The 19,935-nt window shown below is 39.7% G+C and overlaps 1 protein-coding gene across 6 annotated transcripts in view; it reads right to left on the bottom strand.

The window, feature by feature from the left end:
- il1rapl1a (interleukin 1 receptor accessory protein-like 1a) overlaps positions 1–19,935 on the bottom strand; it is a 192,087-nt gene that overhangs the window by 12,457 nt on the left and 159,695 nt on the right. For all 6 annotated transcript variants that reach the window (XM_075479308.1, XM_075479312.1, XM_075479311.1 and 3 more), the window contains exons 7-8: positions 4,787–4,919; positions 646–791 (exon numbers count right to left, since the gene is read on the bottom strand). In XM_075479308.1, the coding sequence (XP_075335423.1) occupies positions 646–791; positions 4,787–4,919 (279 nt within the window). The remainder of the gene's footprint in view (positions 1–645; positions 792–4,786; positions 4,920–19,935) is intronic.

The following is a 19,935-nucleotide window of genomic DNA, read 5'->3' as shown; positions in this document are numbered from 1 at the left end:
ATTCTTTGAAGGGGGACATGAAATAAACATCAGATGTGGATGAGAGAGGAAGAGAGAGCTTGAGTTAGTATCCCTGTCTTTTGACAAAGAGAGTTAAATGAAGCTGTCTGCAGTCCGCGAAGTCCACTCAAATGGAATTGGGCTGTCGACAAAGGGCGATCAAAGAGACAGAGTTTAAAGTGGGGAAACAGACATATGAAGACTTAAAACGTAATTGTATGCTAGATGTATTGGCCTTTTGGGAAAAGCTGAGGACCAATTTGCTGTTTAAACAGCCATCAAATTACCTCTCTTCTGGGGTGACAGTCAGTGCATGAAAAGAGCTTCAGACAAGTCATGCAAGGGAGCCAAAATAACTACATGGCTGCTTGTGTAAGTGTAGAAGATATGACACAAGCAAATGAAGTCCCGAAGCCTGGGCAAATGCGCACAGAATAGAATATTTTCATTTGATGAAATGATGCAGCTAGGCTTTGATTATTTTATCATTTAGCTTTAAGAGAGCTGGAGCAAGCTGTAACAGAATATCTGATGCTACCAGACATTAAAGAAAAAGATGACTTCTCCAAGCACAAGGCCACTTTTGTGGAGATAAAATGCAAAAATGTTAAGTGGGTTCTTTATAGTTGCACTGAGAGTCCTTACCCCGCCTGAAAAGCTGGATGGTGGCTTGGCGACGGCCGTTACCATTTTCCACATAACAGGAATAATTTCCCAAGTCCTCCTCCTCCAAAGAGTCAATAGTCAAGGAAATTGCCACTTCTTGTTCCCCAAGATGCTCCTTGACAAGCCTGCAAAACAAACAAATCAGCAAAACTCAAAAAAGCATCATCTTTATGCAGAGGTTGACGTAATTGGCGCACATTAATGTGGTCGCTAGAAGAGATCTTATGGAGCCGTGATTCTGAATGTATCATTCAGGATTGCTACAGATATATTGTTTCAAATCACAAGAGTTCAGTGATTCATAATACTTAAAACCAATATGTGTTTACCGCACAAATGTATCTTTATGAAGCTCCTTTTTGTGTTAACGTTAAGTACTTCCCGGTATGTTAATTTTTTTCTTGGCACTCAAAACATATGAGGAATGAAAATCAATAAGGGATCTTCCTCAGCCTGTGCGGGGGGAAATCAAATAATGGCGATGAGGAGAAATTCTTTTTATAGCAGCTGCCATGGTAACGGCAAGAAGGAGAGAAAGTAATATTCCATAAAGTAAATGAGTGTCCCCCACTGGGCTGGTTGAGCCTGATGGAGAAGAGAATAGGGAGATAATGCTTCTTCATACCTTAGACACACTACTTAGCCTACTTTTACAGCACCCTCAGCACAAACGACACTATAGAGAGAAAAACAAAGCACAAATGAGAAAGAAGATATCCAATGCTTTTGTGCAGCACAAGTATGTATCATTTTCTGTGTTGAGAAGCACGAGTGGGATGAGGAAAGAATGTTTGCATGTGCGTTTGAGTGTGTGGGGGGATAATGACTCTCAAGCATCTCACTCCTCTCGCCTTCAAGCCGATAAACTGCACATAAGGAGAGCTTGTTGAGGAGATTTGGCATTAGTAATTGAAAGTGTATCACGGACTGTGCATAGAGAGTCTGAGGCAATGCTGATGATATTGAAGTTGTTGTGCAGTGGTATGGGGGTTTGGGGTGCAGGGAGATGAAGGAATAATTCATGTCTCCCCAGGGAGTGGTGGGCACTTTGAAGCCTCCCATTTCACATAATCACACTATGTTAGCAACAAAGCTCGTTCCCACAGTACTTGCTGGATAATGACTACCGTAACCTTAAGTGGAGATGATGGTGGGGCTAAAGTTTGAGACGGTGACACAGATGAGAATTAAAGGACAGCTGATAATACACACAAACAGCTTGATTAAAAAGTGAGTTTGAACCAGATCACAATCTGTGCAACTACATGCACAGCAAGATGTTCCTGCTTTGGTCAATCAAGATGGAAAAGTGGCAGAATTGTAAATTTGCATGTACATTTTTGATAAAAAACATCAATCTTTGTTTTGGATGTTTGCGTTTATTGATATAACCTCTTGCAAAATGAGTAAATCATGAACTCATTCTCAATATATGGCTTCTGTAGGCACTTTTCTTTAAATAGTCTCTCCCTTCCTCATTAGCAAAACCTCTGTGTTTGCCCATTTAGTGATCAATTTCCACCTTCGTCATTCTTTTCATATATTCACCTCAAAGTACACCTGCAAAATGCCAGGCAAACTGGGTCAATTACATATTGATCACCTCCATTATGCTGATTCAGATTTGTTTAGCTAATTTATTAATCTCTGCATGCTATGCTAATGTCCAGCCAACCATGCAATGATAACAGAGCCAACCTTGTCCCTGTGGCGCAAATGAGAATTTATGGGCTTGGGTTACCATAGAAATGAACTCCTCCAAATCAATAGGCTCAGAGTTGGATAAATAAATGCCTGCAGAAACTTGGAGCTCAAGGTACCAGTGCTCCTCTCTAAGCTCGAGGTTGGCTGCTGATACATTATTAGTGAGGTTCCAAATGTTTGTGGTTGCCAGCCTCTTTAAGAGAGATAACTTTTAAAACATACACTGTGTCATCTTAAATGATGAAAGCTTGACTGCACGGAAAGGCCAGATTTGTTCACGTTCAGTTCCTCCCATCTGTTCTTCCCACCGTTCACCTTCTTTAGCAGGGCCGTACCTCCAGCTTCATTTATGGAATTAAAACCAAAGCAGGACCTGAGAAAGTCTGGGGTAGCAGCAGCAGCAGAGGGTGGATGATCGAATATATTATTGATCCGCTGCCTGGAATATGGTGTGAATTATTTAATAGATAACCCCTCAGTCCTTGAGTGAGGGGAATCCTGTTGTCAGGGAGTAATAGAGGAGGGGAGAAACAAAGAGGTTGGTTAAACTGAGATTTGTTTCTGGTGCGTGTTTATATCAGTACACAAGAAAACTAATTATTGCAGATGCATCTTCCTTATTTCACTTCTCAGTGACTTGTAACGTATATCTTCTCTCATTCCACTCGTTCTCTATCTGTTCCCTTTCTCTTTTCTGTCCCTCTCTTCCCCTCGCTGCTTTCCTCCTCTTCCTCCTCCTCAGCTCCTTATGGCCCATCTGCATGCTGCTATAGGTGGGTGCAGTGAGTGAGATAGTGATGTACCGGCAGTGTGAAAAATGGCAGTTGTTAACCATCTGACAGGGCTGTCTCTCCAGAGCTGCATCCTTTCCAAACAGCCCTAATGGGAAACTTGCTCATGGACCAGCGAATGGACTTTTTTTTTTACATGTCTTACACCTCTAGAAGGGAGAGACATGAAGATGGACTTGTTTCAAATGTCTTTTTAGCCCTGAAAGTGCGGTTATACTAACGGGAGACTTGATTGGAAATAAGAAACTTATGGGTTGATTTTTGTTAAACTGTAAAATAGAAAATATGCATTCTGTTCTGATGTAGATGAATAAAAACTGATCGAGGGATTGTCATAGAGTGAGATTAGTACTATGAGACAGAGAAAACCAAGTTACACCAATTAGTTCCTAAGTTCCAAATCAAAACTTTCAAATCAGGATCAGGAACATTTTTAAACAAGTTTGAGTCTCTTTTTCTTCCGGTAGCACAAATAAATAAATACATTTTAATTTATTTATTTATTTTTGTCAATTTAAAGTCAGGGTGGTCATTTATAGGTCATTCAATACTAAACCCTCGGTTCATGTCACAGATATTTCTAAGTTCTGTTGTGTTACTGGGAGCCTACATATACCCAAAAACGCCCCTCAGATTTTTTTGACTGGATTGGGCTGAATTATCCACTGAGTTATAGAAAACCTAAGAATTGTGCACCACAAAATAGATGTGACTGAATATTTTTACAATAATCAAACTCATAACACCTCACTTAAACATAAATCTTGAATTAGACCAAAAAAATGAATGCAATATATGACTTTTTAAAGGAATATATAGGTCAAAGCACAAAAAAAATGGTTGAAAAACAGAACTGATTGCTAAAAGAGCAAATGAGGAGGATCTCTTCTCCACAGAGATCACACATAAAATGAATGTTGAGGGTCCAGAGAAACATAGCTATGTTTAGAATCTTTTATCTACATTAATGGAAAGAGAATGGCAAGTGTTCTTATCTGAAAATCAAGAGAGGTAAGACGTTTAAACACCAAATCCTGAATTTTTTTTCTCTACATTTCACTTTGCATCAACACAATAACTGCATTACTTTTAAAAACATCTTCACTCGACTTTCCATGGCTAAGTCTTTTTACATCAATCAGCCACAATGTTAATACTACCTGCCCCCCCGTCCGTGCAACAAAAACCACCCTGATGCATCACATCATGGACACAGGTGCTCCTTGGTTGCCCCGTGGAGTCTGGCACCACGACATGAGCAGTGGATATTTGGGGTATTGTGGGTTGTGAGATGTACTTCTGTGGATCTAACATGCTTGCCAGTGCATTTCCACAAGAGTACATGGTCATTTAAACCAAAAAGTAAAGGTGACAACACATTTCGCATCTGTGCGGGATGTTCAAACCATAGCAAGATAAACTGAGAACAGCAGCTCTTTGGAATTAAGAACCCTTGAAAAATGGTTAGTTTAGTCTATGCAATTGAGAGCTAGTGGGCATGAACATGAAAACGCACTGGTATCATCATTTAATATTTTGTGACACATGTATTAACATCTGCTATTAATTCCTCATTAATGCCAAGTTCAGTGAAATGGCCTGAGCTCCTGCAGTGCGTTTCTTACTTGATGTCACTCTCCTGGACTCTCTCTTCATCCAGGTCCTCTATGAACTTCTCCCCCTTCATCCAGTAGATGAGCGGGCTGACGTCGCCACTGTAGCCGAAAAACGCTCGGCAGGTGAGGTTCAAAGCGCTTCCTGCAAAGACAGAAGAAGTCATGCTGTCATATCTGATAGTCCTGCTGTCTTGCTACGGGTATGTATTTGTGAACAGCCGATAAAAACAAAACAAAACCCAAATGTACCAGCACCGTCAAAGTCAGTGGCTTCAACAGAGACGCTTCTTGTGATTTTGCTGGTTACATGTGGTGACAAGTACATACACCAATTCTTTATAATTTGTGTATCATCAATGTTTTAATTAGTTTATGTGGTTGATTACACATGCATACATACATGGACATTGATGTGAAAGCAAGAAAATGGACATAACCACAAGAGGGCACTCAAGAGCTGCCTAAAATTTCCCTCGAGACTGTGCCCATGAAAGGAAATATGGCGTAAGGCATTGAGAGGAGACGGACGTTACATTATTTTATTTGGAGCTGCTGCTGGGTTTGAGGGAAGGTCAAGAGTCAACAACTGCAGTTTGCTGAGACTTGATCTGTGGAAGAAGGAGTAATTGTCTTGGGGGAGTCAATGGGATCTTTGCTCCGTGAATGAATGGTTCAAAAGAGAGGGCAAGTGCTCACCCTAAAGAAAAAGGTGTCACTTCAGTACCAATTAAAAAGCCTCACTTTCAAATCTATTGCAGTGATGCTGTTGGTATAATGCTGTCATTTGTGGAAGCACAGTTACTCAAAATAGTTAATGAGCTTATGATTAAAAAGTGACAAACTATAAACCTAATATAAACCTGAAATTACACCAATTATGTGTGATTTCTTGTAAAAAAAACAAGCCTATTTTTTACCATTCATGCTAAACCCTACATACCCACGAACTATACATGTATCAAAATGAAGATATAGCATTGTTGCCATATTGTTCAGATATTTCTTTTGCATTTCACAGAAGATAAAATCTGAAAAGGCTGTGCAGTGATCACATGTTGCTGCCTTTCAGTGAACCAAACAGTCACATGTAAACAGCAGGAATGCTCAGAATGCGGCAGATACTGTAAACATTTTGGTGCAGGACTCTCGGGGGAAGAGTCAAGGATGTGAAGTGCTTCAAGGTATGTCATAAGGACGGCTCAAGGGGACAGGCGTGAATCGGTCTGGAGGTGAAGGAGACGCGTGCAGGCTCGCTGAAGGATTTATGAGCAAGATAAACTGCACTGTATATTTTAGTTAATTTTGATTAGCACATTACGGTCCCACTGGACAGCTTCACACTGTCCTACATAGGTACCAGAGGGGAAAATCAATTACAAAATAACACCTAAAAAAAACCAGTCAGAAACAAATATTTGGCTTTTTGGATTTATCACAAGACTGCTCCATTGACTTACATCATGAAGGGGTTTGAACCCACTGCACGCTACCGGCAACAGCACCTTTTTCTAGTGCTGCATGCCCTGAATGTACCACGGGTCACATGTCTTCAGAGCAACATCGTTGGAGTTATTATCAAAAGACTGCTTGTGTTTGAACTAAGGGGCCCGAATCTTTTGTGTTTCTTCCGTCCACAGCCAAGGCATAACTTCAAAAGCTTTCTGCAGGTCACTCGCAGCACAAGAAAAGTTTTAAGATGAGCAGGGAAGCAGGAGGGAAGGACACCCAGGAATGGAATGATAGTACTCTCTGAGCGGAGCAACGACTGACATTTTCAAAGTTCAACAGCTACTCTCAGCTTGCTATTTGTGCACAGCCGGGATCTACAAAGGCTACATGCTGCACCTACAAAATAGATATCTCCTGCCTGTGAAGACACACATTCATGTGTTTGTGCAGAGATAACTAACATTACAGTCAGACTGATTTGTATTGAAAATAAACAGCATACATTCAGAAAATCACATTGTACAACTTTGAATCTGTGAGATGAATAATTTACCTTTTGCTCTGTTTATAAATCTGCCCCGTGCTGTTAGTTTATCCCTTAGATCAATTGTAAACTAGGAATGTCATGCTGCCAGCAGCCGCTGCCTGGAGAGGAAGTCTCCACTGAGCTGCCTGGGAATCACAGGAAACGTTTGAAGGCCTCCTGCAGTCTTATTCTAATCCAAATGCAGTACTCTCCAAAAACACTCTCATACACACCTGTGTTACGTCTCAATGCCAGTGGGTGGTGAACATCATCATCATCATCATCACTTTCACAGATACACTATGAGAACTGGACAATGCGTTCCAAGACGTTGGTCATTCATTCCACTATTTTTCTCATCTATTAATTTCTGATTGGCCCATGCTGCATGAATTAAGCTTACTTCCTACCGCATTTAGAGCCCTTTCTTTATTTCCAGAACACAGCAGTGTACAACTGAAATAATACCTGAGAAATCTGCAAACACACTTTCTGTCTCTTTGTGTTAAATACACAAAGTGCGTCTCCAGCTGCAGTTTAAATTTACAAGGTGGAGACCAATTACAGGGTTTAGTTTACAAAACTGCTAAAAATATGCACAAATATCAGCTTGACAGGGGGAGAAGAAATGCGTACATAAACCAGACGTGACTCTGTCATAGAAAAACATACAATGATGGAAACCCAGTTGAATTTGATTTTGGTAGGACGACTGTAAAGCGAGACAAGAACAATGAGGTGAATAATTTGCACATTATCTAAAATGTACAAAGCTGGGGGAGTAAATTATCTGTGATCTGCTGCAATGTCAAACCTCCACAGCAGTGTCTTTATCATCAGGATCTATTAATAGTTTCAGCAGTTTTAACCCTCGGCAACTCAGAGGAGTGGTGTGACTGTTACTGGTTTTGAAGTTGAATTATTTCTTGAGACTTGACTGATTTCTGAACGGATGAAGCATTTGTGTGCTTATTCGTGGAGGCACACCCGTTAAAAACCTCAACGCATCAGTCAATTTTGAAAAAGAAGCATCGCTGGAATCGAGTTTTAAAACTTTTCAAATAAGTGCATCACTTCACATTTTAGTCTTGCAAAGTGAATAAAATCCCTGAAGCTCAAAGCGATATATTAGCCAAAGCATACTCAATGTTCAATTACATAAAACCAACAAAAGTATATTCTTAAATAAATAAAAGAATTGTTAACATGGGAATACCTAACTTTTTTTATTTGTGAACTGTAAAATGTGATAAATTAATTTATTTATAGTGCCAAATCACATCAAATATCATCCCAAGGCACTTTAGAAATAAAGTATTATTTCTATTCTTTCCGATTCAAGCCAATTATAATTCACGTAATTGTAATCAAGTTATGTATCGGAAACATTTTTTTTAGTCATTAAACATGAAAAGTTTGTCACTATTTTGTTATGAAATTATCTTAATATATTTTCTTATGGTAATTCTGTAGAAGAAAATTAAACTGTCACAGACCTATTCAGATTTGGAAGGAGGATACCACTGTAAAAATACTGAACCATAATGCTAAAACACTGTATGAAAAAGTTACCCCTGAGCAAAACACAGGATCTCAGCAACATTGGAGTCATAAATTCCTCTTATTTGTCTCCCTTTTACCTGCGCCATCTGCGTGTTATATCGATTCAGTTTTTTGGATTAAAAATCCAAAATTCAAATCTCCGTTTCATGTATTTTGAGTTCACAAATAAATGTGCTATAACAAGACTTGGCAAGATCAGGTGTGAAAAATATCCCCCGCTCAATGAATGTGCATCTTGTATAGCACAAGAGCCCAATTGTGTGTTTTTATGAGTGTTTTTCTATATGTTCGTGTCTTTGGGTGTTGTTTCTGCCTTCACATATGCGTGGGTGAGGAACAAATCCATGTAATATGAGTGACTGACATCCTCCCCCTGGCTGAGGTTTGGTCACGGCGCCTGATGGAAATGAGACGGTCTTTCTTCATTTCTGCTCAGAGTACTCATTATGGTACTGGTTCAATGCAAGCTGGGTGGAGAACAGTTAAAAGAAAACTTTGGACTCTGGAGGTGATCGGTCAAGTTGTACAGACAACTGCTGACCCATTCTCTTTTTAATCTATCTTCAACAACACAAGCCTTCACAACCTGATTTTCTCATGGAAGGCATAGTCTGTCTGAAAAAACTGATTCTGGATTTTCCCACTTTCTTCCAAAAGTGATTCTCTTTTAAGCCTTTAGCAAAGTAACTTTTTGAGTCCCATAAGCGCAGTTAAAGCATCATGGGATCGTGCTGATTCCGAAACAGAGGTAAAAGCAAGCTTAGCTTTGTGGAAAGGTAAGAAAAAGGAAAAAAAGTTCATTTACAAACATCTCTGTAGGTGATAAATTTACTTATTTTATCACATTATTCTGGATGCTGTAACTTCATGCAGTCAATCATCATTGTGAGGTTACCAAGCAACCAGCCCCTCACTGTGCAAAAAAAACCTCCAGAGCAGATAAACATTATATATAACGTTACACTGTGATCATTTGTGAGCTTTAGAAGAGGAGATATTACTATTTTAGTAGAGAGCCTAGTTTTTAAGTCTAAAGGGTAAGTCATGCAAACAAGCTCCTGGGTGTAGCTTCATATTTATAGTGTACGTGCAAAGATGCTTAAATGAAAGAAAAATGTCAAACTATTCCTTCTGAGCAACTAACAGCTGGTATAAATCATGTTTTTGCTAATCTTCTGTATACTTGCTTTGCTAACACACTGTGAGATTAAAGCTGTTCAGTTTTTAGTAGCCAGTACATTTGTGCAAGATCCATCATACCATGCTGCATTCGTTTAACAGAAGCTTATATTCAAAGTGACTTAAAATAACGGAATGAATGCGCTAAATGAATGCACTCACAGGACTGACAATAAGTGTATTCATCCCGAATAAGGATAACAACATAAAGCCTTTTAAAAGAATCATAAAGAAGCTTTCAATTAACTGATCCATACAGCAGTGGAAAGGCCAGTGGAAAACAAGCAACGTTCGATGCGGGGCAGTTCTTTCTTTCCTGATAAATGAATAAATAAAGGAGTAGGTTAGTGAGTGACTGAATGAGAGAAATTGAAAACGGATTTTGAGAGACGATAAAATGATGTGTGCGCTTCACAGGGTCATAAATTTGATTTGCACCAGCTCTTGCTGCATGTTCTGCTGATTTCCCAGTATTTGGGATAATTAGACCTCACAGAGCTGGCACTCATATCCCCACAGAGGAAACCTCTGCAAGCCAGAGGGGAGGAAAACAAACCTCGCAGAGAAAACACTGTGCAGATGCTGTCCAAACTCAGCACAGATGCACAGAACACACAATGAGATTGACAGATATGCCAAGAAAGGAGTCGATGAATGAACAGACAAACCAAAAAAACAAAACAAATAAAACCCATGTGCATACAAACATGATTAGAAATGAACAGACGCACATGTGCACATCATGTGATTTCTTTCTTTCCTGTCTCATCTCTTTCTCCTAGAAACACACTAAATAGGCTCCTTATCTCTCTAATTTTAGTGCTTGGAGTGGAATTTGATTGTGTGCGTTTCTTTTCCCGTGTGTGACAGCCACCACCCGTTTTATATGCAGAATAATCAACAATCTTGAGGTTTTTGTCATTGTCAGGGTGGGTTTGATGTATCATAACACATCCTCCAGCTTGACTGAATATTCTAAGTGCACTTTATTTTCTAGGTAGGGCGAAGTGTGACATGAGGAGTGTAATCACATGATGGTGTTTTTTCTCATCCTGGAGGGCAATTTGCTCATTTGATTGCTTTTTTGTCTTGTGCAAGTGGGAGCGAAGATACTACTCCAAGCAAGTTTTTTCTTTATCTTAGAATTTGAAGATCACAGGACCAACATGTGTCCTGTCCTTACATACAATAATAAACGATTACCTGGATGAAATGATCAAAATCAAAACACAAGGTCTTTGTTGGGAATATGATTCAGGAAATGTGTCCCATTAACAGCCGTGCATGTCCCCACCGCTGTTATCTCAGCAAACATTCATATTTTTCCTGTCGATACAAGGTTAAAGATATATTATATTGAAACTTTAACAGTAGAAAAGGTTGACAAACTCTTTACACTCTTTAGCTTTCTTGGAATACCCAAAAACAGCACAAGTTTACTTAAATATTCTCACTTCTTATTTATAAAAACTGGACTCATGATAGATTCTATCTTCACTCAAGTTCAATCTGGAGGACAGCACCATGTGCACTGAAAAGCTCAAATTTTCACTTGTCTCTGTGTATTTTTCTCTTTTTCATGCTGTAATGATTGGCAACCATTTCCCCATATGTGCGTTTCTCAAACTTACAGTACAGCAGACGAATGTGAAAACAGCTTTCCAAAAACTCTCAGCATACTGTGCTTCAATCTGTACAGTGAAAGCAAAAGATCTGAAGGAAGAATCCATGAGAAGCATCAACTTTGGGGCTTTTTGGGGGAGATTTCTAAAGTAATTATTTAATTTGTCTATTTGTCTGGATTGTTCTTACAACGAGGCCAATAATGAGTTAATATAGGAAATTGCCATTTGTTTCCTATTACAAATTACTTAAATGTTGCAAAGTTTAACTAAAAAAAACAAACAAACAACCTGATTACAGCCAAACTAATTTTCATTTTCATTTCCTGGTTGAAAAAAGGTAAAATAATTCAAATGTACATTATTTTATTGTGTGCTCATTTCTCATAGCCTTGTGAAAATCCCTTAAGGGCTCTCCTTATGACTTAAAAAAAGCAAACCTCATCTCTTTTTATGCAGTCTTTGTTATCCAGTATAGAATATTTGCCACTCTTGTTGATAGTATTAATTCCTCCACTTCATCTGTCAGCATAAAACAATGTAATCCTTCATGTCACAGAACAAATAATCAAGTGAAGTAACTGAACAAAGATCTTATATCAAACTTTGACAATTCCCCAGCTTAGTTTTTTTTTTACACAGATTGTCATTTCAAAGTGTGTGTGACTTTGTGAAAATTCCCTGTGGATAGCACTGCAGGAGAATCTGATACAAGTCCTGTCAGTCATGATTCCACCCACACAAGGTGTGAAACAAGCATGAAAAAGTGCACGTTACTGTGTAATCCTTGTCAACACACGGGAGGGATAAATGAATGAACAAGACGAACAGCACACAGACATTTGTTGCTTTTTTTTAACAAAATTATGATATAGATGTAACACTGCATATGAGGTACATCCATTTTTGTGGTTACAAATGGAGAGATCACGTCCCAAACGTGCATGCATATGAATACACATTAATTTTTTTGTGTGTTCTTTTCAATAAACGTGAAACATACCTGAAATACACATATGCTCTAGTCAAGGGCAAGAGTGAGAAATAGATGAGCGCCAGGGAGGCAGGCAGAGGAGATGGATGACAGCTAGTCCGCACCACCACCATGAGATTCCTTGAAATCCTCATTCCAAGTTTCGCCGCTAAAAATATTGGATCCCGCCTCCTGTCCATGCTCATCTCTCAATGCGGGAAGAGGCATCTCCAGAAAGCCACAACCAGGCAGGTGTGTTTACTGTTTTTAGGCTGTGTAAGGATTCGTGCACTGAGCTTCGAAAGGTCCATATCTGCCTGTCACCATTTCTTTTCTTTAGCTGCCTGCAGGTTACCATGACTACACCTACTGAGCTGGCTGGCAGCAACTCTGCAGGTTCCATCAAGAGAGGATATATAGCAAAGACACGTATCATGCCACATTAAGACTGCTGTCGATGTGACTTGATGGTGTGCAGATATCAAAGATGGTTCCAATGGAATGTAGAATAGTTGTATCAAACACTATCTGCTGAGAGGCCTTACTGTATGTAAAGAGTTTTGTTCAAGTCATAGCGGTGAGCTGAGGTAGAACAATGGCTATGGGCTGAACTGATTAGTTTTATTCTGCATTGCGGAGAAGTGCAGGTTGGTGTGAGGAGGGAGTGTTAGAGAGGTGAAAAGTGCAGTGAAAGAAAGGATTGGAGGATTTGGGCAGAATGAGTAAGGGCTACGAGAAGATAAAAGAGTTGGGGACCACCCCTTCAAACACCTCAGCATCTCCTCAGTTCCATTATTGTTCCCTCTCCAGAGACAAGCTCTTAATTACCATGACAAGCCTGAGTGCTTTTAACAGAGGCGAATCCTACTTCTCCCTCTATGTCGCGCCTTTTCCCCATTTATTCTGTGGTCGCTGATGATCCATCAGGGAAATGTAAGCCTTTAATTACCGGTAAAAATCATGGCCTTTGTGAACAGGTAGTTGGTGCCCTTGCTTTTATCCTTCCTTTAGTGTGCTAATTGTCTCTTTTTGATGACATAATAGGTGCTCCGTCTGAGGCAGTGGAAGACAGAGAATTATTGTGCCACGAGACGCACTGTGGGGGACTCCATGATGATGTGCTGGGGAACTTTTTTTCTTTCTCATGTTTTTCTTGTAATTTTGAGAAATAAATGTAGCAAAAGCAATCAGTATACCACCTTTTCCTCAAAATCAACCTAATTTATGTCCTGATAGATTGTGCATTGTAGGACTAGAAACTAAAATTCACACAAAACAGTGCACCTCTTCCATGCTGTGAGACGCACATTTTCTCACATTTCTGTGCTCTTGAATGTCATAATTTAGACTTTTACTTGTTCTCTCATAAAGTGTCTTTGTTGCTCATGTCTTATCATAGCTACAGGCCTAAGACCCCCCTTTTCTTTTTTCTTTTATGATTCCTTCATTTTTACGCATGAGGCTTTTGGGATCCGTTTTTGTGCCGTACTCTGGGCTCATGAGAAATCTCCTTTTATGGTCATAATGAGACCAAAGATAATGTAATGTTTCCTCTCAATGTTGCACTTGTCATGCTTCTAAAAAATGCCTTCCAGGCACAAGGAGATAGCCAACCCCTTCTGAAGAGATTTGCCAATGACCGGGAAAATACGTTGAAAATGAAGACCGTTAATGGAATTTACTGTGAAAACAACAATGTAAATAAAAGCAAGAAAGGGGTGGGACAAAAGAAGAGCGGCCAGAACATAGCAGCTAAAAGCACAGATATGCAGAGCAAAAGAAAAAAGGATCTGTATTTGGCTCCTGTCCAAGGGGCTGGGGGCCTATTAAATGGTGTGATCTGAACACTTGACGAGGAAAATCACTTCAACGAACGACCCAAGAGAGTCCAGGCTGCAGGCAGTGACCCACTGACCGGAATACCAACCAAGGCCAGACAAACTCAATTAAAACCAGAGCTCACTATCTCAGTAACACCAGCCCAGACCATTCACTATAACCATGTTCCAGTGGACTCTATCTAATCCTCTTCACACTCTTGTGTCAAGAAACTTCTGTCCCCTGATGTGCCCTCTCTTACCTTGCTGCATCGTATATATCCAACCTGAAATGAGGAACAATGCCTCCAAGGGAAGATGGTTGTCATTCGTGAAGCATGATTTGTCATTAACTCTTGGTTTAAGTAGCATTTTATGAAAAAAAGATGATTAACGACAGCTTTTGACAGCCAAATGAAATCAAATATTGTAAAAATGTGATGATGTTACACTAATGCAACTCTGAAAATTGTATTTTTATGATCACTAGCTGTAAAAAAGGCATCCGTTACACGGCATGTGATAAACCTTGAGAGTTAGAAGGAAATTGCCTGGGACAAATGAACGAGTGGGATAAATGCCAAATTGGATGAAAAATATGGTCAGGCAAAGTAAATGGCAAGTCACCTCTTCCTAAGTCACATTTATGCACGTCGCTTTTATCACTACGCCATCACAACAGCACAACAGTCTAAGAGTTTATACTTGCACTTGATGTGCGATCAAGTCTCTGGAGTCGACTTTCTCCTAAAATGGTTGGTGCCTCAACCATTTACTCAACTCATCTTTTTGGAATAGCAGTTAAAGCACAAATTTCATACACAAACACAACCACACACTTACAACTCCTCTGTTTATAAATGAAAGGGGTTCTTTTTATGTTCAATGTAATTTGACATTTTTTGAAGGGTTGCATATGTGCCCATAGACACGGACCCTTTAACACTCCAGTGTTGGTTTGATAAACCCTAAACTGAAAAAAGATATTTTGATGGTGTGGCTCCTAAAACAGCCCAATATTGAGTAATTGCAGTTTGATTATCCTCAGGAGCTCTACTCATACATACAGCTTATACTTTTTTTTCTACATGCAGGATATCTCCATTACCAAAAGAGATAAATCCTCAGCATGTCTTTATTCTCCTGATACTGTTGCTCTTAAAAGTTTCTCATTCAGTCCTCATTTAAACCAAACCGTTCTGTTTTGCTTGTATCAGTCCATAAAAAGTGTTCTTAGCTGTCTGTGGGGTCTGTAGCAAACTGAAGAGGGGCAAAGGTGCTATTTTTGAAGAACAGAGGCTTTTTACTTACAGCTCTTGCATGCACCACAATACTGTTTAATGTTCTCCTGATGACTGGCTCATGCACATGTCATGTAACATTTTCAAATGTGAAAGAGATCTTTTCTATTTAATTTTTTAAGTTACCCTGCGTTCATTTGTGGCCTTCCAGACTGTTACATAGTCCAACTCTTGCAGGTCGACCACGGCGGGGTAGGGTAACAATGGTCTTAGCCTTGGTCCATTTGGTTATAATCTGTAGGACTGGAGTTTCTTTTCAATCATGATGACCATAAACACTCTGTGGTCCTTTAAAGTCGCCTGTGATTGTGTTGTGAGGAAAGACGCTGAGAGATTCCTGTTCTTCAAATAAAAAAAACGTGTTTCACTCACACCTGATTGTTATCACACTGATTAACTACTTCATCATAAGGTTGAAAATATGAATGCTTTTTCACCTTGGGCTCACATACACAACTGACTTCTCTTTAAGCACAATTATTTACATACTTGCTGATGTGCTACGCCTCTTACCAGGGGATTCCACTAGGGGGCACACTAACAAATTCAGACTGTAATAACCGTCTGGATTTGCAGGAATTAAACAGTAGGTAGAGAGACAATGAGATTAGCAGTATTATTGAAGTATTTTGTTGATGTTCAGATCACGACAGAACAAAAGGGCTGCTGTGGAACTGTGGAAGGCATTTTGAAGACCCTAAATCAAGACTGTTGGATATCCTGTAACGTTTGCCCTCCTTTACATAATTTCCAAGGACGTGCACACCTGATAGTCCAAAACAATGCATTTATCTAAACATGGATCCTATCATTATCTCCATTACCTGCCTTCTTTTCCTCTCTTCCACACAACACTTCTCTCCATCTACCCACATGCACACAAAAAAATTCCTTCAGCCCTCCCAACTTTCAATAGCACAAAGGGGTGTCCACCCCTTTTCACCTCCACAGCTCAGCTTCTTATCGCACCTCCACCATTCTGTGCTCACTCTCACCGTCTGGTTTTAGAACCTGACCTTCAAATCTCAACACACCACTACAGCTACTTTCAATTGAAGTCTCACCGCCCTTTCTTTTCAAAGGTTCTCACACTTACCCTCTCCAACTCTTCCATGTTTCAATTTCTGACTCTTCTTCCCCCTCTTCACCCTCATTCCGCATCTACCAAATGCATGCCCGTTAAAGTCGGGGCATTTGAGTGGGAGTGCAAGATTGAGCTCCAGCCACGGGAGGCCTGTGTGTTGATAAATCTAAATCAAGGCTGACAAATGACTTGTGCCGGGTGGGTTGGAGACACTGGAGCAGGGGCACTGGGGAAAACAGCAATGTTTACACACTAACACAGGCTGATGATGTCCCCTGGTACTTGGCAAGCGCTGGGATAATTTAACTCTGGCAAAACACCTGTGGGAACTGTGTAGAGCAGCTTCTTAAGATGACTTTCAGCCAATCAGAGAGGCAACCAGGGAACGAGCTAGGACGTTAATTACTGCAATGATTTCCTGTGAGATGCAGGGTGTGTTTGATTTGTGTGTGTACTTGCATGAGTGTGCATGTCTACCTACAAAAATATATATGTGCTCCTTTATGCGATGGGGAGAGCAAGGCATCAATCAGTGCCTCCTTGTCTCCAAAAGTGATTAAATAAGCCGCACTGCATAAATCCATAACACAATAACTCACTCACTTTCCCTCAGTTTATGTCACTTAAACCTAAATTTTTAATGTCTTTTAACTATAACATCAGCACATGCTCTCCAGAAATCTAACAGAGCATTCTTTGGATGGTCTAATCTTTGAGTCTTTGCCATTAATTCATTTTTTTAAGACATCAAATTGCAACGCATCATATTGTCACTTCCCTCCTTTGGTCCCTGGGGAACATTACTTTAAAGAACACAACTGGGAGCTGGTTTCTATAGAAACAGAATCACTTTCTAGCTTATCCACATATATATAAAAAAAGGCAATCATCACCCAAAAATGAACATTGTGTGCAGTCACGTGCACATAGATTCGTATGAATTAGGTCAACTTGTTAAGTAAACTTAACAGTGTGCTGTAAAAGCCCAAACTGTTTCTGCAAACAAATGTCACAGCTGTGCGTTTTCTTATGGTAGCTCTAGAAACTGCACTGCATAAGCAACTTAACCTTTGTCAGACCTCCCTTCAGCAGAGACTGCACATCTACTGTATAGCTTGAGTGTAGATATTGACCAGCTGTTGTTCACATCATCTACATGCTCTTTGTGTTCTTCTTAATCAGCTCCCCTTTTGCTCTTTTTTCAAGTTTGACATCTGATTTATTGGACATTGCGTGCCTCTAGTTGTTGACATGCCGAGGAAAGGAGACTGTCAGAGAGTCATGGTACTCGCTTGCGATAAACCTCAAAGACTTGAAATTAACCTTGATTAGAAGATGCCCTGGACAGGGATGATCTCCTCATTCTATTTTTCTGCGCTTGTCTATAAAAATCAAAAAGTTGATCACAAAAAGAACAGAAAGTATGCTGTGCATAAAACAAAATAAAAAAATCTAAAGTTTGAAAACAGTTCAAGCTGTTTTTGATTCATGGCCACAAATACCTGCATCACGCATGGCAATGTGACATGGATATAAGAACCAGTGTTAAGGGAAATTATATCATGTAATTATAATGTTAAAAAAAGTGCTTTCATTACATTCTTATTGTGTTGACTGAATCTTATACCAGAATGTGTAATAACTACATAGATCTACAGCACAGCATGTTTAGTATCAGAGCTTTAAAATGACCAGCAAAATTATTCTGGGCCACGAATCGTTACATGCCAACATCTGCCTTTAAAATCATCATCACGAATAGTAGATGTTCATAAATAATTATACGAGAAGGGGGTGGTGGATGGTAATGTTACACCGTAGGCTGTCATGTATGATTCCCATTCAATCCAACGTCTCAAATCTTCACTTTTCTACTTTTGCTTTCAGTTGGGGTTGGTTATGTTTGGGCACAATAAATGCATGGTTAGGTTTAGATATTGGTAAGTACATAGCTACAGATTTGCATCACACTGGCTGAAAGCTTCCCCATACAATACAGCAGCCAGTGAAAATCGTTACCGTCTCACACTTTCTGTGCCATCACTGTGACGATTACACCTCCCTAATGCACGTTTTCTTGTAAGACTGCTCTGAATGTCATCTCTGATGTAATTCCACTCTGGATCAATACACTTGAGATTTTACCGCCAGGTTGCCCATCAAATTCTATAATGCAATGTTTTGAAAGTCTCACCCTGAGATAATATGAAAGTAAAATGCTGAAAACACACACACACACACACACACACACACACACACACACACACACACACACACACACACACACACACACACACACACACACACACACACACACACAGACACTTATTATCATTCTTTAACAGGTAAATGAGGACAACTGGATCTTTAGTATATACACTATCATTTATCAATGTTGCGTGTGCGACAACAGAAGCCATGCCTGATGGTGGACTCTAATTGATTCCATAAAGAGACAGGTATTACCAATGAGGCAGCATGGTAATTCATTTTAGAGACAAGAGGCTCGTAGATACTCTCAGAGATACACAAAGCCACCAAGCCCTGGTACGTGTGCGAGTTTAAACATGGCTGTCTGAAACAGTTGGTGTGTACATGGTCACATTTCAACATTTATATCGAAAAATGGATCTTGGAGTGAGGCTCGCAGGTAGATCCACATAAATAAGGCAACTTGGTCTGATTGTGGCTGCACTATGGATTCATATAAAAAGTTCTAGAGTCATTTAAGCAGGCACATGCTTGTTACTGTGTGTTCACTGTACTCATATGAGTGTGCGAGCGCTTAAGTAGGCTTGGAATATAAAAAGGTTCAGATCTGACAGCCGTGAATGACCTTCAGGTAGAAATTAATCATTGAGTCTGTCCAAATCTCTCCCACCAACTGCTTGTAACTGTCTTCATATATTTTATCTCATATTCATTTGAAAGACACAGTAGATCAAGTCTGTGGCTTGATTAAAGCTTTAATTTTGCTACTGCATTAGATCAGCACAAAGACTAAGACACAGCCATGTGCCCTTGATGGTAGCTATGAGCTATGCACCTCCCCAGAAATGTAAGAGCAACCTTAATCCTAGAATTATTGTCAAAATTCCCATCAGAACTGTAACTGAGACTCAAACTGCCCAGTCGAAACGGTACCTATATTGAATTTTTAACTGAGTAACAACAATAATGGCAACACTGCAGCATTACCAGAGATATGAGAAATACAGCACGTTAATCAATAACAGTGGCATTGTTGTGCCCATGTCATAATATTTTTTGCATCTGGTGTTTGTTTATGCAGCAGCAATAATTCAGATCCAGCTTATGATTATGTAGCAGCGTCACATCCATGAGATGCCTGAAATCAATCACCAGCTGTCTGCACTAATCCCGCAGCGAGCCGTCTATGTAGAAAACCCTTTTTTAGCTGGTGAGAGTTGGATATAATCTGGCTTGATTATGTGCATCTTAGATGCATTGAAATGCAGAAGAAGTTTGCTAAATGGAAATAAGGAACATAATAGACATTTACATACAGAGGTGTTATATATGTGCTATATGGCAGCTGAGAATCCAACTTCCACCCTCTGTATTAAGAATCAGCATATGTGCTTTTTTCACACTTTGGAGCCAACATACAATGTCCCATCTCA

This window comes from Odontesthes bonariensis, chromosome 12 (assembly GCF_027942865.1).
Source record: "Odontesthes bonariensis isolate fOdoBon6 chromosome 12, fOdoBon6.hap1, whole genome shotgun sequence".
In the NCBI taxonomy this organism is placed as follows: Eukaryota; Metazoa; Chordata; class Actinopteri; order Atheriniformes; family Atherinopsidae; genus Odontesthes; species Odontesthes bonariensis.
Note: the sequence above shows the minus strand (reverse complement) of the source record. Positions and strands in the feature narration are given on the sequence as shown.